The sequence below is a fragment of the Monocercomonoides exilis genome (assembly GCF_001643675.1).
Source record: "Monocercomonoides exilis strain PA203 chromosome Unknown scaffold1-2713096, whole genome shotgun sequence".
NCBI lineage: Eukaryota > Preaxostyla > Oxymonadida > Polymastigidae > Monocercomonoides > Monocercomonoides exilis.
This window is the reverse complement of record NW_027150546.1, coordinates 2,569,519-2,591,053: the sequence shown is the minus strand read 5'-3', so window position 1 is coordinate 2,591,053 and position 21,535 is coordinate 2,569,519. Positions and strand designations below refer to the sequence as shown.

The following is a 21,535-nucleotide window of genomic DNA, read 5'->3' as shown; positions in this document are numbered from 1 at the left end:
GTGATGATAAAGATGATGGAAATAAGCCAAATCATTGATTGTTGAAATTGGTTTTAGTGAATTGAAAATTTGAAATTAAGTGCCAGCAAATGGAAGGATAGAGAATCATTCATGAAATATTATTATTGGATAAAAAAGTTGATTTTTTGATTGATTAATATGTTAATAAGATCAAAAATTATAGAGACAAAAAAGTCAAAACAATTTATCTTTTCATGTTGTTTAATGATAAATACTTGTGACAATTGAGATGAAATTATATTGGAATGATCAGCCATTCGAAACCACAAATTCACAAACAATCAAACTTTTGTCTTCAGATGTCGGAATTTCAGTCAAAAAGTTGTTCAAATGATTTTTCATCAATTGAAATCTGATTATTTATTCAAAAAATAAAAAACGAAGATGTAAACCATTTTAATCAAAAAAAAAACGGTGAAATGGAAAATATTTTTTTTTTCATTTTTGGAGAAAATATTTTTTGTTATTCATTTTTTGAGTTACAATTTGCGCAAAAAATACCGGACAAGATCGATTTCTCAATAACCGCAAGAGGAATAATTCCGACAATTTTTATCAAAATATATCTTATCAATACAAACTCATTTGGCATATCAAACTACCATTTTTATGAAGACTGAATATTGTAAAAATTATTATTTGAAAATTCAGAGAAATAGGATTTTGAGTTTCTCCGAGATTTTGATTATATTTTTTTCAGAGCACAAACGAGGAAATAATGAAAGTCTTGTATTTCACGTAAGTTTGCATAAAATAAAATGTGTTTTGAGGAAAATTGTCAGAATTATTCCTCTTGCTGTTATTGAGAAATCGATCTTGTCCGGTATTTCATTGCACAAAATGAACATGATAAAAAAAAATTCGTTTTTTTTCTTGCTTTTCAGTTTTCTTTTTCAATTCTCTTATTTCTGCAATGCAAATCAAAATTATGTGTCTGAATTTTTCTTAGAAAAATGATTCAGTTGATTGGTAAATGAGAAGGCTAGAATAATGTGACAATTCATTCAATCCTGATAATCTTTTCCAAAAATATTTTTGTTTGACTTTCTATTAACATATCTCACATTATTAATCGAAGCACTTTTTTTTCTGCTGGAAACGCATCTCATTCAATTTAGTCACTCTTTTATTTCGACTTTTTTTGTCTCAATATTTGAAATAAGAGACATTTTTTTATTGATTTGTTCATTTTGACACCACTTTTAATGAAAAAATCAAAATAATGTGGACACTGCATCACTCAAAAAGAAAATCTCTTATCACAAATAATACCATTTATTGCTAAATTATATTTGAAATTTTCTTGAATGTTTCAAATTTAAAAATTGGGAAAATTTCATCTTTTATCGACATACAACTGTAAAAAAAAAATTTTTTTTGTTTGATCAATAAATAATACTTTGATTATTGAATGGAAAGATGATCAAGCTGTTTTATTTTTTTTTATCAAAATAAAATGAATCCAATTGTTTTTCGAAAAACAAAATATCCAATGTGGGGAGATTGGGAGTTTTAATTGTTCGTTGAATTCAAATTTCAAATTTCAGAAATCACAAATCATTCAATCTTTGATTTATCTGAAAAGTGAATGAGATTTTATTGTTTTCACAATTTATTTCTAATAAATAAAATGAAAAAAAAAATGGGTTGATCAAAAAAAAAAATCAAAGAAAAAAAGCAACTCGGAAGAAATAAAACTAGAAAGACATATAATTGGGTGATTCTTTTTGAAAAGTCACGAATGTTTAATTTTCTTATTAATCTCAAACTTTATATTTGGCTCAAATTTTCGTTTCCACTTTCGAATCTTCTTAAGAATAAATGAAATAGCATTATCCTTAAATAGATTCCATTAAAGTGATGTTTGGCATATGCCAACGAAAATTTGAGCCAAATTTGATATTTTTGATTTTTTTGAGAATTAAACATTTGCGACTTTTCATAAAGAATTACCCACATATATCTTTTTTTATTCATATTTCATTTCCAATACAACAAATTTCACAAAATGGGTGATGAAAAAGTAAAAACACAAAACAAATAAATGCAAAAACCGGACAGCATCTCATCATCGCTTACACAACGCATTGTGAATGAATCAAGTGACAAAATATGAAATCTTTCTTTTCACGGATAACAACGAAAATCTATCATTTTGTTTCTTTTCTTTATTCAGATTTTTCAATTTTTGGATCTTAGAACGTTTTCAAATAGCATGCGAATGCATCATTACACTTCTTTATTGCATTTCATTTATACGCATTTTCAATTGGTCACTTCAATGACTTTATCAGTCTTTTCGTTCATGAAGAAATGTTGAAAAAAGAAAATGGATGTTTTATTATTTTCAGAACATTTCATGGAATGAAAAAAATGAAATCAGTCATTGACTATTTTGCCTTTTGTATTCTTATGTGCTTTTTCGAAAGTGTTCTTTAAAATTGAAACACCAAGCATTTTGGAATTAATGTTTATTTGGGTGATAATTATTGACAGCAGAACTTTTTTTTTTTTTTAAAAGAGTGTTAATTATTCATAAAGTTTTTTTTTTTCAACGGAAAGAATATTAACTTTCAAAAGAAAAAGGCATAATTATTTTTTTCCAAGTCAGTGTTTGAGTGAATCAATGAAGAAATTGTCTATGATAGCAATTGTTTCTTTTTAATTTTCATTCATCAGTAATCAAAGCAAAGTCTCGAACAGAAATTGTAAATTGAATCAATATAATTTTAAAAATCATCACTCATTTCATCACAATTAATAAGATTTTACTGGTAAAATGCGAATAATATGATTCTTTTCTTCATGTATTTCAAAAATGGAAAAATTAGCTAAAAATGTTTTTTTTCAAAAAAATCATTTCGGCTCGACATTCAATGAGTTACGAATTCCAAAGGCAAACGTTTCAAAGCATTTTTTAAAAGCAATTCAAATAATAATAGTAGCGATTTCAATACATTTTAAAGTTAGATTAATGAATTATTTTTGAAAGTTAATGATGAATGAACAAAAGTTTGAAAGAAATCCATAAGCAACCTCACTCGCAGCGCTCTTCTCCATTTGTAATGCAACAGATACACTAGGAAGTGGGGGATGTGTGTATTTTTAGAAACGTGGATGTTAAAAGTGCATGGGTTTGAAACTTCTGGATTTTGAGGGTTGATTCTTCTATCTAACTTGAACATATTCCATTTGCTTGGAGAGCAGAAGAGGAACAGCGAAAAGAGAAAGAGGAAGCAAAAGAAGAAGAAGAAGAAGATGATGATGATGGTGATGAAAAAAATGAAAAGCATGAAAAGGTGAATCAGGAGATGGAGAAGAAGTGTTTGGAGTCTCACTTGAAGCTGCAAGAGATCATGGAAGACGAGCGGATTTTGAAACAGACAAAACGAGCTGGAGGAGCGGTTGAAGGAGAAGGAATCGATCATCCGGATGTGAAAGAGAAAGATTCTGGAGATGAGCGAGAAGAACAATGCAGAGACAAAGGAGCTGCAGGAGCAGATCGTGGCGATGAAGAAGAAGACGGAGCTTATTGATTTTTTGACTGAGAAGGAGATAAAAAAATCAAGATAAAGAAGTGCGGAGGGGAGAGTGGGGGCAGCAATGTTTCGAAGAGTGTGTAGGGGGTGCTATTTGCGACGGATTTCAGTTGAACTCTGTGAGGTGGCTGGTAGGTTCCATCTTCGGTTTCGTTGATTCTGCCATCGGAGCTGTTTGAAGATAACCGAGAAAATTCGCAGCGAGCTTCGAATATAACAGCACTGCAATTCTTTTGACAGACATGAATGCGAAAAGGGTTTTTGTGAAAGTGAGGAACGAAGTGAGTGTTGTGGGATAAGCAAATAGAGTCCATGGAGAGAGTGTTTGTTGTGATGGAGCAGTAAATAAGAATGATCTCTGAGTTGCCAAGGATTGCGGTCAGGAGAGAGGTTAATGGAGTTTGTTCTTCGGATGCCGTTCTTATTCATGGCAGTTGTCTGTTCAGATTGAAGCTGCTGATGATGCTGTTGAAGACAGGGAAAAATCTATTGTGTGAATGTGGAAGATGTTGACGATCCTGGGTGAAAAAAAGAGATTCGATCAGTACAGAACTGGGAGAGAAGCAGTCTGGAGTTGGAAGGGGACTGAGGTGTTGAGGAAAGGATTTGGGAATTTTGTGCACACGCAGCTGAAGGAGAAGAAAGCAGAACAGAAGAAGAGCTAAGCGGTGAAGAAGGCGTTTGTCTACGTGGTGGAGCTGTTGTGCGACTGTCGGCAAGTGATGAAGTCAAATGAGACGGTGGTGTGGCAGACGGATGGAGGAGGAGCCAATGTCTTGTCATGCATCATCAGTATCTGCTTCTTTGGCACAGCACAAACATCTTCTGAATTGCAAAGAATTGACAATCATCAACTTCGGCTGTCCACTGCGTGTGAATCGGGTATGATCCATCCTTCCATTTCTCCTCCTTCATTTTCATCGGCATTGTCATCTTCTTCTTTGCCTTCTTCTTTTCCTTAGTCTTCCTCTTTCTTTCTCTCTTTCTTCGTTTCAATTTGCTCATCTTCAAACATCTCTCAAATTTCTATCTTCAAATTTCTCTTCTTCATCCTTTTCAACCAATTTTCTCTTTCAGTAATTTTTTCAAATAAATATCTCCTTTTTCTTATCTCATTCGATTTCATTCAAATAATTTTTCGAACGAAATTAACATTTCACGAATCTTGAGAATGAATCTTCTTTTTCAAAAAATTAACCAACGAAAAAATGAAAAACAGAAGAAGGCGAAGAAGGTGAAGAAGAAGAAGAAGAAGAAGAAGAATATTTCCATTTCAATTCATCAAAAGCGAGCTGTGATGCTGAAGTTCCAAGGCTTCTGTCTGTTCTTTCTGAAAACATCGCAAATGTGTAAAATAAGAAACAAGCGAAGCATGTTTGATTTGTTTTGGAAATCTTTCAAAAGCAGAGACTGAAACAGAGTTGGTGATATTCACTTCACGTTTCTCAACTTCATGAGAAGGCGCAACAATGCTTAGCTGTTAAAAACTCTGCAAAACACAAGTTCGCATTTCAATTAAATAACCAAAATGTCCATCGAGAAATGCTGTTCTCCAGCTCCATTGCTAATCATTGTTTCCTTGCCTTTTTTCGTGATAAATATCTTTCCCTTGATATTTCCAGTTGCTTTCCTTGTACAAAAAGCTTCTCCTTTGTCTTATGCTCCTAAATTCTATATAACATTGTGCAGATTTTGTCCTTCACAGAATTCCATCCTTCTGTCTTCATTCAATAAAATAACAGTTGAATTTGTTTTCACATCTTGAACCAAATATCATATATTTTACGTAACTTCCTTTATATCCTAATTGCTATATAATGATCTGCTCCGTTCTCATCGTATTGCTCTACAAAGCGGAGATTGGCCATTTCAACAATAACTCATATTCCTGCACTTTGGAGAGGATACAGATGAAAATATCTTCACAACATATAGTGCAATGAAAATTACATACATTATATCTTTTTGTGTTATTTATAAAATCGTTGTATTCCCCATAGCCATCCAATTTTCAAAAATCATCACGTTGAATTTCAAAAAGGTTGCAATTCCATCATTGCCAGCTTTCATATCAGGAAATTATGTTTGTAATTCTGCAAGATTAATTCATTCATCGACACTCATTTTGCCGATGACATTCCAGTTCAAAGATAACAATTTGATCATTTGTACCATAACAACAAACTTAATTAATTTGAAGATTATTTTTCTTAACAATCACTTTCCAAAAGTGCCAAGACGATAAAGAATGGTGTGAGCACGACATTTTTAATGACTATTTTTGAGAATAAATATCATCGATGTTGTTTTTCCAAACATATGCGAATTCAATGTGAATAATCAAAATGGTGTTGTATTCTGAATGCAATGCATTTTCAAAAATGCAGGCCATGAGCATCACCGAAAGATACAACAGTGTGCATCCGTTGTTGCATTTGAATTTCTGGTGATTGTGGTTCTTTATTTAATTTTTTATTGAAGAATTATTTTCAGAGCTTGAAGCTTGCGATGAAGATGGACAGAAACAGAAAATTGTAGAAATGAATGAAATAATTGATAGAATGGTGTTAGTTGAATATGTATCCGTTTTTTCAGAAAAACTGTTCAATGAAATATCCACAATGATTGAAAAAAAGATTCTTTCAGTGGAAAATGCAATTCTGTTGCTGAAGCATATTGGACATTTCAAATCATTGAAAGGCATTTCGATTTATAACATTGATACATCTTCATTGAGTCAAAAATTTAAAGAGATGATTATTGATGAAAATGAGAAAAAAAAGGATGAAAAGAACGAAAAGCTCATGATTGATCTTTGTGAAAGCTATCTTTTGCTAAACGAAGGAATTTTTTCGGAATCACTTTCAATTTGTGTGCCTTGTCTTCTGAAAGTCGCTTTGAATAAAGAGGAAAGAGAAGAAGTTCAAAAAGAAGTGGAAATGGCTTTATTGGCTTTGTGGAACACAAGATTTATAGTTTGAACACTTCTTTTTTCTTTTTGATATTTTTGAATATTTTTCGATTTTTATAGAAAATTGAACAAGAACTGTATTTGAGCGAGATCAAAGAGATTATCCAACATCACCAGGAACATCACAATATGACACATCTTGCCTATCAATCTGCTTGGGACTTTTTGATAAACAAATTTTATGATGATAAATTCTATAAAAAAATTGTTCTCAATAAGCAGCATCAAGCAAGAGATGAAAGTTTGGAAGAAGTGATTGTGATTGAGCTGCATTTTGTGAAGGAGGCAAAAAGAGAAATGGAGGAGCTTTCAAAGTGTGTGGATTGGAAGAGAAAAGATGATAAAAAAGTCAAAGAAAAGAAAGAAATGATTATTTTGATGAAATGGCTTGATACAATTAATGGTTTCTTTCACTCATGCAGATCATGGAATGAAGACTTTGCTGGACTTATCAGACGAACTGTTCAGATACTTCGAGCATCAAGGTGCAATTATGGAGAAATTCACGTTAAATGCCTATATATGATTCGAAGAGCAGCGGAAGAAAAAATCGTGAAAATTGGTGACTTACTGAAAGGAGAATCTGTGGATGTTATTTTGGAGGAGATTCAGCAGCCAACAACTTATAATAATGCGATGAGGAATTGCTTGTATTTCTTTTTGGAAATTTCAGAAAGACTGAAAGAAAAGACAGATAACAAAGCCAATGAAGCGAAAAGAATGGAGTTGAAAAGAAAGATATTTGAAAAGATGGAAGAAAAAGGATACGAAGATACCCTTGCAAGCCTTTATGGAGAATTTTCTTTAATTAACGAAGGATATAGAAATTGTTTACCTTTGAATATTTCTGAATATTTTGTGAATATTTGAAGAAATGAAATATCATTTTGTCGCTCAAAAATTTTCAATCTTTTTTTTAAAAATCGTTTCACAAAATCGAAAACAAGTAATTATTTGGAGATCTTTTCAGAGTTGTTTTTTCATATTTTCCTTCTTCGAAATGGAATAAAGCAATTTAATGAAAATGATGAAAAGAAAAGAAAAAACGAAAGAAAAGAGAAAGAGAAAGAGAAAGAGAGAAAAGAAAATAAGAAAGAAAGAAAGGTCAAAAGTCAAATAAAGCATGTATTTGATAGAGCTATTTAAAGTGAAAATGGCAGCTTTGCAGCAAAGCTTCTCTGTTGTCCATCTGCTGAATCTGCAAGCTGGCACAAACATCAAAAACAGTCATATTTTATTTTCCTGTTGAAATGTTCATCTTTATTTGGCATCTTAAGAACTGAACTGCATTTTGCTCTCTGATTGATAATATAGCTTATCTATTTATCTGATTCATTGAATTGTTTGATGCGTTTGTCCTTTCCCTCCGAACTACAGCACAGAAAATCCAATGGCTTTCATCTTTGCTCAGAGACTTGAATATAAATCGATTCAGACTTCACAGACGCATATAAGAATTTCCAATGCTTACACTGAGGATAAAAAGTTCAAAATTACAAATTGGCTTCAATAGCCCAGCTGAACTGCTAAATTCTTTTGAATAAAGCAAATTATTTTATTTGAAAAAATGGCTTCTAGTGGATGCAAAATCACCTCTTTAAGCAAAATGACTAAATCAAATAAATATGACTTTTCAGAGGCCGAGAAAAATTGATAACAACTGATGGAAGATGGGTGAAATGTTGATTTTCAAACATATTTTTCAGGAATCATTTGTTTGAATTTGAATAGAAAACGAATCATGTTACATTCACAAAATGATTAAAGTGGCAACCTTTGAAAACGCAATGTTGTTTTATAAAATACAAAAAACGCAGGGCAAATAGAAATTTGCAATAAATTCCAGCCTTGAAAACATTGTATTTTACAAAATAAATTAATATTTAATCATTATCACAAATTATTTATTATGGCTATAACAACAAAAAATATGATGTTAATTGCAAACATAATGCTTGTGAAGTAGAAATATGTTAAAATATTCACATGTTAAATAATGAAATTTGATCCATCACCATAATATTGTCACTAAATAATTGAAGAGGTTGAAATTTCATGCAAAAATCGAGAGTGTATATTGTTTTAGTTATTTTTTGCGTATTGTTTCAAACAAAAGAAGCACGAATAATTGCTACTACTGTTTACGTTCAAAGTGGAGCAGAAGCTTCAACAGAAAAAGGAACAAAAGAAAATCCATTTGAAACAATTACAAAAGCTTATGATTCATTAGCAGGATCAACAAGCGATTCATCTTTGACAATCAAAATAATAAAAGAAGGAACTGGACAAGAAGTGCTTTCAGCGGAAGCTATTGCATTCTCGATAGACTCAGGAATTACGATAGCTGGTGTGGAAATGGCAGAGGGTACAGGAGCTGAAACTAAGACCAAAGTGGAGATCGACTGCGGCGTTACTCCTGGAACAGATCTGTTTACATGCAAACAAACTGTAATATTCAGTTATTTGACATTCGACTTCCCAACAACACTGGAACAAGATTCATATGCATTAAAAGCCAATGCAGGAACATTTGCTCTTATTCATGCTGATGCAGAATCACGTTCTCTAACAATTGCCATTTGCGAATTTATTCGACCTGAGGCAGGAGGAAGCTCAGTTGGAATTCATCTTGTGAAAGTGAGTGCAGGTTCATTGACGATGACAGGAGTTGAGTCCATTTCGGTGAGCGAAGTTAAATGTTCAGTAACACCGTTTTTGGTTGATGGAGCGAATGAAGTTTCATTGGCCTCCTTGAATCTGAAGAAGATTACATCAAGCTCAAGTGCTGTGGTGAAAATTATTGGAAAATGCGATGAGGCAATTTCAGTGATTGTGGATGTCTGCACATTTACAGAATGCACATCGAGCAAAGAAATGGATACTGATGCATGTGGAGCATTGTATGTTGAAAGCAGCGGAACAGAAAGCACATTTGAGATTGGAAATACGAATCCAACAACATTTACTACATGCACTTGTACCAATGGGAAGTCTGGTGGGATATATCTGAAAATGACAGGAATTACAGAAGCGAATCATTTGAGCTGGGGAACTGAAGTAAAATTGGAATTTGATGGGTGCACGGCAACTGGGTCAAAGAGTACAGGATTGTATCTTGATGTGCCGGTAAATCTTCATGAAGAAATAGCAGTCGCAATGAAGTGTGGTTTTGCTTCAAGCTATATAAGAGGAACCCATGACTGGATTGTTGCAGCCAAAAAATCTGATGGAAGTGCTGGTGATGTTGATTTCACAGCGGAGTATTTTGATCCAGAACAACCACCAACAATGGAGCCTACTACTATTTATGTGGGACAAAGTGGCACCTCAGATGCAAATGGGGAAACATTTGAAATACCAGTGAATACTCTAGAAAAGGCAATCACTTTACTTACAGGCGATCCAGTGGAAGGGGGATATCACATTAAAGTTATTGCAACTGGAGAACTTTTCGCAAGTGAAGCTGTAGCATTTGACAAAGAAAAGGGAATCACCGTTGTGGGAGTCGATAAACAGGGAAATGAAGGTGAAGACCAAACAGAAATCGAAGCAAAGGCAACAATTGTTTGCTCTATGATAGATGGTGTTGATCTTTTCACTTGCACACACACAGTGGAATTCAGGGAGATCTCTTTTAAGTTTGGAACACTTACGGGAACTAATTCATTGATTCATGCAACAACTGCTTCAACTTCGCTGAGATTAATTAGCTGCGATTTTGTGCGACCGACCCCACTGAAATCTGGAAGAAATACTGAAGGAGACGAACCACAAGCACTGGGAACCACTCTTGTGAAAGTGGAAGCAGGCACATTGAATATGGAGACAATTACATGCACAGCCACCGAGAATCCAATTTTGTTTTCAGCATCACCGTTTTTGATTACTGGAGTGACAAAGGTTTCTTTGAAAGATTTGCAATTGTCAGAGATTACATCAAAAACAGGTCCTGTGATGAAAATTGTTGGAGGAAATGGGAAGAGCATTGCAGTGACGTTGGACGGCTGCGAATTTTCTCTGTGTAAATCAGAAGAAGCATCAGCAGATACGGCAAAAAGTGGAACGTTGTATGTTGAAAGCGACAATTCAGAAAGTACATTTGCAATCCTCGATACATCCACTACAACATTTGCTTCATGCACCTGCGCCTATGGGAAGTCTGGAGGCATTTATTTGAAAATGGATGGAGTTGAAGATGCCACGAAATTTACTTGGCCTTCAAGCGGAAAAATAATATTCACTGGATGCACAGCAGGGACAGGCAATACACAGAAACAAACGGGCTTATATCTTGAAGTTAAGACTTCAGTATTTGAAGCTATCGCAGCTGATATGCACGGTAAGTTTGCAAGCGGATACATGCAACAAAATGATAACTGGGTTGTTGCAGCATTTGGAGGTGCAGATATTGGCGATATCGATTTTACAGTTATGTATTTTGATCCAGATGAACCACCAAAACCTCCTGTAACAACAGCATATGTTCAAAGTGGAGCAGGAGCTTCATCAGGAGATGGAACAAAAGAAAAACCATATGGAACAATTCTAGGAGCTTATGATTTGCTTGCAGAAACAAGCGGTCAAGGATTTGATGTCAAAATTATCACAGCTCAAAATGCCCTGAAAGCTGAATCAATAATATTTGACAAAACATCAGGAATTACGATAAAAGGAATTGATAATGAAGAAATGAGCGCGAAAGTGGAGATCGACTGCGGTGTTACTCCTGGAACAGATCTGTTTACATGCAAACAAACTGTAATATTCAGTTATTTGACATTCGACTTCCCAACAACACTGGAACAAGATTCATATGCATTAAAAGCCAATGCAGGAACATTTGCTCTTATTCATGCTGATGCAGAATCACGTTCTCTAACAATTGCCATTTGCGAATTTATTCGACCTGAGGCAGGAGGAAGCTCAGTTGGAATTCATCTTGTGAAAGTGAGTGCAGGTTCATTGACGATGACAGGAGTTGAGTCCATTTCGGTGAGCGAAGTTAAATGTTCAGTAACACCGTTTTTGGTTGATGGAGCGAATGAAGTTTCATTGGCCTCCTTGAATCTGAAGAAGATTACATCAAGCTCAAGTGCTGTGGTGAAAATTATTGGAAAATGCGATGAGGCAATTTCAGTGATTGTGGATGTCTGCACATTTACAGAATGCACATCGAGCAAAGAAATGGATACTGATGCATGTGGAGCATTGTATGTTGAAAGCAGCGGAACAGAAAGCACATTTGAGATTGGAAATACGAATCCAACAACATTTACTACATGCACTTGTACCAATGGGAAGTCTGGTGGGATATATCTGAAAATGACAGGAATTACAGAAGCGAATCATTTGAGCTGGGGAACTGAAGTAAAATTGGAATTTGATGGGTGCACGGCAACTGGGTCAAAGAGTACAGGATTGTATCTTGATGTGCCGGTAAATCTTCATGAAGAAATAGCAGTCGCAATGAAGTGTGGTTTTGCTTCAAGCTATATAAGAGGAACCCATGACTGGATTGTTGCAGCCAAAAAATCTGATGGAAGTGCTGGTGATGTTGATTTCACAGCGGAGTATTTTGATCCATATCTACCACCAACACCGCCCACTCCAATCTCCGTTGTTTATTTGAAATGCGATGCCAACAGTACTGGGTTATCATTCAATGAACCAATTGGTAGATTTTCAAGCGCTTACTATTTGTTCTCTTTCTCATCAAGTTTGAAGATGTATTCGATGAGTATAATTGCTGACTATGATATGATCAAAGCGGAAGCAATGATTTTTGATAGAAGTGATCAATTGACAATTGAAGGAATTGAGAATGCCGAAGGAATGAATCAATATGCGAATATTGATTGTGATGTTGGCCCAGAAAGCAATTTGTTTACGTGCAAAAAAAGTGTCACTTTCAAATACCTTTCATTTGTTTTCCCATTGTCTTTAAGTTCAAAGGGGAAAAGTCAGTTTGTTAAAGTGACAGATTCATTTGCTTTGATCATCTCAGAAGGTGTGGATGCAAAGCTTGCAATAATCAATTGCAGATTTATTCGGCCACATGAAAGTGAAAGCGAAAAAGAGAATGTTGTTGATTTTCATCTTGTGAAAGTGAATGGAGGCGCTTTAAATATGAGCAACGTGGAATGTGTTGATGAGAGCAACAAAGCAACATTCCAAAGTCCGTTGTTTGAAATTGAAGGAGCAAGCGATATTGTGATTGAGTCTGTGAAAATCAGCAACGTGAAAGTGAAAGATGGAGCAGCGATCAGCATAGCAGATGGAAGAGAAGAGGCATCGAGTGTGGTGATTGACGGGCTGAACATGGAATGTATTGAATCGAAGAATTCAGAAACAGCAGGGTTGAGTATCATTCTCAGTTCAGAAGAATCTTCAGTGTCGATTGGAAGGGAAAGCAAGTGCACATTCAAATCTTGCTCAGCACAAGAAGGGAAAGCAGGAGCAATGTATATTGAAATGGAGAAGGCGATATCGAACTTGGAGCTTCCAGCCGAGGGCAATCTGGAGATTGACGAGACAAACACAGGGAAAGATTCGTCAGGTGCTTCGTTGTGCATTGTTTCCCCCGACTTTGAGGAGTTCAGCCAACAAGAAGATGCCTTTGAGTTTGCGAAGGATTACAGCGATGAATCAGCAGCTGGGTGGATTGTTGGAGCAGCTGATGTGGATGCAAAGCCCATTGATGTGTATGAGAAATATCTGAAGGAAGAGAAAGATGAAGGAAAGAAAGAGGAAGAGGGGAAGGAAGATGGAAAAGAAAAACAGGGATTTGAGGGAAGCAACGAATCAAAGCCATTTGCTTCGTGGATAATTATTGTGATTTTAGCTTGTATGATTGTTGTTATTGTGGTTGTATTTTCTGTTCTTCTTTTTGTTGAGAAGAAGAAGAACTCAAAGAAGATGTGGGTGAATGAAAATGATGAGGAGGAGGAAGAGGAAGGAGAAGAAGAAGATGATGATGATGAAAAGAAGACAAAACGCAGAATGCAAAGAGAAAAAGAAAGGAAAGGAAAAGACAGAACAACAAATAATCCTGTGAAAGAAGCAAATTCAAATAGAAATGGAAATGAATTAGCCAAACGAAATTTGAGCAGCACAAGAAACAACATCAACAAATCTGAAGAACAAATGCAGAAAGCTGAAAGAAAGGAAGGAATTAGTGGTGAATTTATTGAAGAAACAATAAAACAGGTTTTATCTCCTTCTCTTTCTTGTTCTTCTTCTTTGATGAATAAAGAAGGATCGCAAGCAAACCAAATGAACGTGAATTTAAAAGAATTTGTGACAGAAACAAACACTTTTTCGCCGCAATCAAACAAACAAAATGAAGAAACAAGAATGACAGATGAAGAAATCTATGAAAATAGCTCAGAGGAAAAAGAGATTAAGAAAAGAAAAAAAGGAAAGAAAGCGAAAGGAAAGAAAGAGAAAAAATCAGAAGATTTAATAGCGAATATCGAATTGGTTAATGAAGAAGCAATGGAGGAAGAACAAGAAGAGAGTGAAGATGTTAAACAGGAACAAAAGAAAAGGAAGAAGAAGAAGAAGAAGAAAACAAAGAAACTCGAAAGAAATGAAGAAGAAGAAATATGATGAGCAAGAATATTAAACAGCTAAAAAAAAAAAAAAAACGAATTTAGATAAAAAAAAAATGTGTTGAATAAGAAAGAATTAGAAGGCAATTTGAAGATTACTTGTTTCGAATGACTAATTTATTTTTCCCCCAAATTTTCTTGAATTCTGGATGATATTTGCGAAATTTCAATGAAAGACGATTATTTGCACTGAAAAGAAAAAGAAAGAAAGAAAAAGATTTGGATGAACAAGAAAGAGCAAAGATGACAAAATACATTGAGGAAGAGAAAAATTAATTTCGCATTGAAAGGAAGGAAGGAAGGAAGAAAGAAAGAAAACTGATGAAAGATGTGAAGAAAAGACTATTTTCAGAGCATGAGAGAAGAAATAGACAGAAATTGAAAGACTTCATAAGAAGAAAAGAAGAAAAGGAAAGAAAATGAAGAAAGAAATGAATTTATATCGAAAAAGACACGAAGCAAATGAAATTTCATCTAAAACACGAAATACTGACTGTGAATAATTTAACATTGTTATTAGCTAAGCTCTTAAAATCAAAATTTTCTAATCTTCTTCTTTTTTTTTTTACTCATTTTCTTTTTGAGAAATCGTGATGCTAATCTTCTTTTATTAATTTCTCATTTCTTTAAGAAAATCTTGACTTCACAAGAAAAATTTTATTTTTGATTTTCTCATTGAAATATCAACAGATTTTCTTTGAGAAGCTCTTCATTGTTATTGCAATGAAGCTTATTTTTTGTTAATATCACTTTCATTTCTTATTCTTTTTCTTATTCATTTCATTTTTTTCACCTTTATTTTTTCTGATTTGTTCAAAGACGATTTTATTTTTTGAAATTTGAGAAATTTCTTTTGTCTCAATTTGATTGAAATCACTATTTTTTTTATTAGCATGTTCTTTTTTCGTTGAATGGCTTCCGTTATTATCCTTCTGTGTAACTCATCTCATTTATTCTATTTTGTGTTCAATCTTTGTTAATAAGAATTTTCTTTTTTCCTTTTTTCTAAAAGAAAGCAAAAACATCATTTGAAAAAGCTCATTAATTTTCGATTTCACACATTGGAATAAAAATTAAAAGAAAAGAAAAAAATAATTTTTGAGCAATAAAATTAAAAGAATCACATTTTCTCAAACATTCACAAAATAATCAAAAATATCCAACGATAATTCATCATCAAAATAATACTTATTACTTAGAAAGTCAAATGTTTTATGAAAGCTAGTGATGAAATCTTCATATCCTTCTTCTTCCATCTTTTCAAATATCTCCATTTTTATTGATTTTCGACTCGCTTCTTCGATTTCATCTTTCTTCTTTTCTTTCGATCTTCTTGAAACATTCATAAAAAATTTCAAGATTTTGGCTGCAATCTCGTCGTCCTTTGCTGATTTATGAATCTCCTCCAAAGCAACATCAACAGCTCCGCTTTTCAACAAGCTGCCAATTTTCACAACTCTGCGGCCTGATGCTTCTTCAAATGGACAAATGCATTTCTCGCTTATTTCTCTGTAATTATCCCTCGATGCACGAAGCACCCCAACAATGCTGCTGAAAAGCCCAACATATTCTTCGTTCCACAAATAACAGTTCCCAAAGAAAAATGAGAGTGTTTGCATCCATCTCAATATGGTAATCATTTCTTCCTTTTCTTTTCTCATTTCCTCTTCGTTCTTCTTCCAATCCACACTTTTTGACAGCTCTTCCAATTCTCTTGCTGCCTCCCTTGCAAAATGTTGCTCAATCACAATCACTTCTTCCAAGCTATTATCATTGAAGAATCTGTTCATTAAATATTGCCAAGCAGACTGATAGGCAAGGCGAGTGAGATTGTGATATTCTTGATGATATTCTATGATTTCTGTAATCTTATTCAAATACAGCTCTTTTTTGATTTCCTTATAAGAATTATATTTTAAAAAAATCAATGAATAAAAAAAACAATAATATCATAAATAAAATAGAAATGCTCATACGTAGAATTTAACATTATTCAATGCAAGAAATGCTATTTCCACTTCTTTTTGTGTTTCTTTGTTTTCATCCTTGTTTGATGCCACTTTCAGAATGCAAGGCACACAAATTGAAAGCAATTCCGAAGAAATCCACATGTTCAATAAAAGATAGCATTCGCAAAGATCAATCATGAGCTTTTCGTTCTTTTCATCCTTTTTTTTCTTATTTTCATCAATAATCATTCTCTCAAATCTTCTTTTCAATTCAGAATTATAAAAACCATTACTCCAAATGTTTTTCAGCGCTTTCCAACATCCAACATGCTTCAACAGCAAAATTGCATTTTCCATTGTCATTTTCTTCTCTTCAATCATTTTGAATATTTTATCATACAATTCTGTGTTGAAAACTGATTCAAATTGCCTTTTATCCATTTTATCGATAACTTCATTCATTATATGGATTTTCTGTTTCTGTTCATCCTCATCGCAATCTTCTAATTCAGAAAACATTTCTGAGACAGAAAGAACCACAATCATCAGGAATTCAAATGAAACAACGAATGCACACCATTGAACTTTTTTGTATTGCACATCTTCTGCATTTTAATAAGAACATTTTATTCACAAATCAGTAAAATTTTATCATTCACATTGAACAATAATTTGTTTGGATAGTTGAAAATACACGATAACAAAATCTCAAAAATAGTCATTAATAATGTCACGTTCACACCATTCTTTATCGTCTTGGTACTTTTGGAAAGTGATTATTAAGAAAAAAAATGTTCAAATTAATTCGGTTTGTTGTTATGGATTCAATGATCAAATGGTTATGTTTGAACTGGAACATCAATCAGCAAAATGAGTGTTAATGAATGGGTTTATCCTGCAGAATTACAAACATAATCTCCCGTGGAAAAAACGGACAATGATGGTGATGCAATGATTTAGAAAGACTTTCTGATGAATTTTGCAAATTGGATAGCCACGGGGAATACAACAGTTTCATCAATAACACAAAAAGATGTGATGTATGCAATTTTTATTATTGTATTGATTATGAAGATATTTCCGTCTGTATCCTCTCCAAAGTTCAGGAATATGAGTTATTGTTGAAATGGCCAATCCCCGCTTTATGCGGCAATTCGATGAGAACGGAGCAGATTATTGTATAGCAATTAGGAAATAAATGAAGTTACGCAGGATATACGATTTTTATTTGGAACAAGAGGTGAAATCAAATTCAACTGTTATATTATAAAATGAAGATTTATGGATGGAATTCCGTGAAGGACAAAATCTGCACAAAACTATGTAGCATTTTGGAGCATAAGGCAGTGGAGCAGTTTGGGATATTTTTTTGGAAAGGAAAGTGGCTGGCAATATCAAAGGAAGGATATTTGTAACGAAAAAAGGCAAGAATTCAACGATTAGCAATGGAGCTGGAGAACAACATTTCTTGATGGACATTTGGGTTTTTTTATTGAAATGCGAACTTGTGTTTTGCAGAGTTTTTAACAGCTTAGCATTGTTGCGCCTTCTCATGAAGTTGAGAAACGTGAAATGAATATCACCAACTCTGTTTCAGTCTCTGCTTTTGAAAGATTTCCAAAACAAGTCAAACATGCTTCACTTGTTTCTTATTTTACACATTTGCGATGTTTTCAGAAAGAACAGACAGAAGTCTTGGAACTTCAGCATCACAGCTCGCTTTTGATGAATTGAAATGGAAATATTCTTCTGTGCGTTCATAATCATCATCTTCTTCTTCTTCTTTTCCTTCTTCTGCTTCCTCTTCCTCTTCCTCTTCCTCTTCCTCTTCCTCTTCCTCTTCCTCTTCTTCCTCCCCCTCTCCCTCTTCAACACCTCTTCTTCTTCTTCTTCTTCTTCTTCACCTTCATCTTCTCTTCTTTCTTCTTCTCTTCTTTCTTCTTCTCCACTTCTCTTCTTCTTCTTCTTCTTCTTCTTCTTTTCATTTTATCGTTGGTTAATTTTTTGAAAAAGAAGATTCATTCTCAAGATTCGTGAAATGTTAATTTCATTCAAAAAGCTATTTGAATGAAATCGAATGAGATAAGAAAAAGGAGATATTTATTTGAAAAAATTTCTGAAAGAGAAAATTGGTTGAAAATGATAAGGAGGAGAAATGGAAGGATGGATCACACCCAATGCACACGCAGAGGACAGCTGCAAGTTGATGATTGCATATCATTTGCAGTTCAGAGCATGTTTGTGCTGTGCCGAAGAAGCAGATGCTGATGATGCATGGCAAGACATTGACTCCTCTCCCCCTCACTTGCTCTGTCGTGCCATCCGCTTGTGAAGCAGCTCCTCACTCTGCATGTTCCCCAGCAGCACCCCAAAGCAGATTGGCCGTCCCACCTCGTTCGCTCTTCAGCTGCCGCCCCACGAGCTGCACCAGCATCAACACTTCGATTCAGCCCTGTCTCCGCTGACACCACCGAAAGCACCTGCACCTGATCATCCAGCTCCGGCAAACCATCTTTACAACTGAGCTGTTCTGTGACAGGAAAAGAGGAGATCTGCATTTGGTAGCATCGCACACATCCGGCAGCCGCAGGCAGCGCATGAAGAAGCGATTGAACTGGTGCACCTCCAGTGCAGATGTGAACGACGGAAGACAGCAACCAGACTGTCGGAACTCATCTCAGAAGATCTGAAGCGACAATGCCTGTGGTTTATGCGGATAACACACACACACACACAAAAGAGATTCCAGTTCTGAATTTGTGATGCACCTGATAATTTTGACGAAGAAGAAGACGAAGAAGTCAATGCCTCGCCAGAACATATAGAATCATTCAACGTCTTTATCGCATCTTTCATCATTTTTTCTTCTGCCCAGTTGTTATTCAGCAGAAGACCCAGAAACACAGACGCGTTTACCACTCCCGTCTTTGACTGTATCTTCTCAAACTTCACCATAAAGCATCTGTATCTTCTTCTCCAACGCCACTTCAACCACAATGTTGATACACATCCGAAACATCCAGATCGTCATAACCAGAAAGTTCTCTATCTCTTTCTCTTTCATCAGCTGCTGCGGTGTCATCCCTTCAAACAGCACTGTGTGGCAGTTCAGGAAGATCGACAGCTCGTCTCTCGTGAACACCTTCCACATAAACTTTACAAACAGGCACACCTCCGCAAAATCCTTCTAGAACAGCTCCGCCCCGTTGATCATAGCCCACCGCTCAGCCTCGCTCTTCTTCTGCACCACATCATTCTCTTCTGGGTACTTGAACACAAAGTTCACCAATCCCTGTTCACCTGTCTCTGCCTTTACCCAGGTCTGCCTCTGTCTTGTCTCCGTATATCCCCCGGATCGTCGAAAGCGTCCACACCAACGATGGCTGCAGCCCCGTCTTCAGCCGCTCCATCGACACTGACAACCGCAGTGTGGGTGGCATCCTAAGCACGTGCACAGTTTCGAACGCCAACTGCTCCAGCAACGAAGACACTTCGCTTATCAGACGCTTCATTGTCTCTTCATACGACACCTTCATTTTCTTCTGATGCTGCATTATTATAGCGCTGTCAGCATCTTCGTTTCCTTCTATATCTTGTTTCTCTTCTGCCTCATGTTATGTCTCCTCCTCATGCACCACTGGAACTCTCTTCCCAACAGCTGTTTGCTCCTCCCACAGCACTTTCCTTGTTTCCAACTATCACAAGGAACTCATTTCAGTTGATGTACATCCCAAGCAAAAAAGTACTACCATCCCCGATGTTCGCTGCAAACATCTCCTGGCACTTTTCACACAGACCTTACAGCAGAATTACTGAAACATAATATAGAACCTCCCCGCGACATACAAAAGCCAGTAAAGATGGCATGGAAAGCGGAACCCACAAGTTCGCCAGCTCTATCTCGCTTTCGCCACTCACCTGCTCTCCCTGCTGTATTCAGCGCTTATTCACCATCTCTATCCGTGTATCAATTGGCTCCGCCTTCTCCTTCATCGTTGACAGCTACTCATTCAGCTCCTTCACCTCTGCGTTGCACTTCAATCTTAGCTTCAAAATATTCCTCTTCTTCATCCGGGTTATTTCGTCCTTCTTATGCAGCTGCTCGACCAACCCGCTCCTCTGCTTCGATATCCTCTCGTTGCATCGGATCTTTTGCAGCAGCATGAAAAATTCCGAATATCTTTTCTCCTTCCACCAGCACATTAAGCGGAATTGCTGCAGTTGACAGAACCACATCCTCCATCTTCATCCCCTCTGTCTCCAGCGCCTTTTCCACAATCTCCCCCACTTCACACACTGCAACCCCTCGCCCCATCACTTCCTCGTCCAGCTTCATCACCACACGTCTCGACTGTTGCGATTGCCATATCTGCAGCGACAGGTCAAACAGATCGTAGATTGACGGGAACGCATTCACGTTTGGCGCTGCAAAGATCCGCTTGCTCCACCACTTCTTTCCCTCGAACGCTGTTAAGGAAGGAAGCAGCGCAACCAGCGGAACTGAAAGCATCGCCAAAAGCGCCACAACATATCCCCGCAGCGTCTGCAGCGCCCGCGGCGACAGCAGCAGCTGCAGCGACAGCGGCATGTGCCGCCCATACACCCCAGCCACCTCTGGCACCACAATCCGCAGCCGCCTCTCGTTGTCGTTTATCGCTCCTACCGAAGTGTATGCGCTGCCACCACCGACGCATCCGAAGGGTCAATCGCAGGTGCTGATGACGAAGATGAAGATGATGGCTGATCATCTCCTGCTGCCTTCTTCTCTTCGCTTTTCCGCCTCCGGAATGGCGAAGTTGATCGGCGTGCTGCTCCAATTTAAGAAACAGAAGAAGGAGAAGGAGAAAGAGAAAGAGAAAGAGAAGAAACTATACAATCCACAAAAATGTTACTTTAAATGAACTGTCACCAGGAATGACGCTCAACATAAAAAATGCTGTTTGCTGGAATGGAAAAAAAAATTGAAAAAATTTAAAAAATAATTAATTTTGCATTGATTAGAAAAATTCCTCAAAAGAACGCAAACACCCTCCCTATTGTAAAAGTTGAAGATTGTCCAATCACTGATGCTGCCATTCTCCTTTTCCATTATTTCCCTGTGCTCCTTTCTCCATCATTCTCAATTCTCGCATAAATATCCTTCTTTCTATGTTTTCATCCATTTTTTTCCTGAAAAAAATATCTCGGCATTTTATTCTTTCCAATAACTGTCCAATTGTTGTCGTTCCATTTCGCTCTCATCAAAATGCTTTGAAATTGAATTTATTTTCATCCCCTCTCCCAAATGAATACTAAAAATTTGCAATTCACATCTGCTGATTTTCTCTCGGCATAGCTCTCTTCTTATGATCTCCTCAGAAAAGCAAAGGAATGGCCATTTTAATAATTCATCAGATTCTTGCACTCTGAGAAGGCCACAGATGGAAACATCCTTGAAATAAACAA

At 35.8% G+C, this 21,535-nt stretch overlaps 8 protein-coding genes across 8 annotated transcripts; 4 read left to right on the top strand and 4 right to left on the bottom strand.

Moving 5' to 3' along the window:
- Window positions 1–3,138: 3,138 nt before the first annotated feature.
- Window positions 3,139–3,557, top strand: MONOS_6926 (uncharacterized protein; the record flags this gene model as incomplete). Its single annotated transcript, XM_067877204.1, has 2 exons — window positions 3,139–3,155; window positions 3,224–3,557. The coding sequence occupies 2 exons, from the start codon at window positions 3,139–3,141 to the stop codon at window positions 3,555–3,557; spliced, it is 351 nt and encodes a 116-aa protein (XP_067736626.1).
- Window positions 3,558–6,181: 2,624 nt separating this feature from the next.
- Window positions 6,182–7,492, top strand: MONOS_16902 (uncharacterized protein; the record flags this gene model as incomplete). Its single annotated transcript, XM_067869775.1, has 2 exons — window positions 6,182–6,535; window positions 6,592–7,492. The coding sequence occupies 2 exons, from the start codon at window positions 6,182–6,184 to the stop codon at window positions 7,399–7,401; spliced, it is 1,164 nt and encodes a 387-aa protein (XP_067736625.1). The 3' UTR covers window positions 7,402–7,492.
- A 2,327-nt stretch (window positions 7,493–9,819) lies between these two features.
- On the top strand, window positions 9,820–11,200 carry MONOS_6925 (uncharacterized protein; the record flags this gene model as incomplete). The annotated part of the gene is made up of 2 exons (XM_067877203.1): window positions 9,820–11,124; window positions 11,189–11,200. The coding sequence occupies 2 exons, from the start codon at window positions 9,820–9,822 to the stop codon at window positions 11,198–11,200; spliced, it is 1,317 nt and encodes a 438-aa protein (XP_067736624.1).
- A 668-nt stretch (window positions 11,201–11,868) lies between these two features.
- On the top strand, window positions 11,869–14,177 carry MONOS_6924 (uncharacterized protein). Its single transcript, XM_067877202.1, has one exon. The coding sequence runs from the start codon at window positions 11,998–12,000 to the stop codon at window positions 14,137–14,139; it is 2,142 nt and encodes a 713-aa protein (XP_067736623.1). The 5' UTR covers window positions 11,869–11,997; the 3' UTR covers window positions 14,140–14,177.
- Window positions 14,178–15,168: 991 nt separating this feature from the next.
- Window positions 15,169–15,784, bottom strand: MONOS_18527 (uncharacterized protein). Its single transcript, XM_067871554.1, has one exon. It carries the CDS (start codon window positions 15,779–15,781, stop codon window positions 15,272–15,274), a length of 510 nt encoding a protein of 169 aa, XP_067736622.1. The 5' UTR covers window positions 15,782–15,784; the 3' UTR covers window positions 15,169–15,271.
- Window positions 15,785–18,318: 2,534 nt separating this feature from the next.
- Window positions 18,319–19,241, bottom strand: MONOS_6923 (uncharacterized protein; the record flags this gene model as incomplete). The annotated part of the gene is made up of 2 exons (XM_067877201.1): window positions 18,319–18,642; window positions 19,038–19,241. The coding sequence occupies 2 exons, from the start codon at window positions 19,239–19,241 to the stop codon at window positions 18,319–18,321; spliced, it is 528 nt and encodes a 175-aa protein (XP_067736621.1).
- A 145-nt stretch (window positions 19,242–19,386) lies between these two features.
- On the bottom strand, window positions 19,387–19,626 carry MONOS_6922 (uncharacterized protein; the record flags this gene model as incomplete). Its single annotated transcript, XM_067877200.1, has 1 exon — window positions 19,387–19,626. One exon carries the CDS (start codon window positions 19,624–19,626, stop codon window positions 19,387–19,389), a length of 240 nt encoding a protein of 79 aa, XP_067736620.1.
- Window positions 19,627–20,180: 554 nt separating this feature from the next.
- MONOS_6921 (uncharacterized protein) lies at window positions 20,181–20,678 on the bottom strand (the record flags this gene model as incomplete). Its single annotated transcript, XM_067877199.1, has 1 exon — window positions 20,181–20,678. The coding sequence occupies one exon, from the start codon at window positions 20,676–20,678 to the stop codon at window positions 20,181–20,183; it is 498 nt and encodes a 165-aa protein (XP_067736619.1).
- Between the last annotated feature and the right edge of the window lie 857 nt (window positions 20,679–21,535).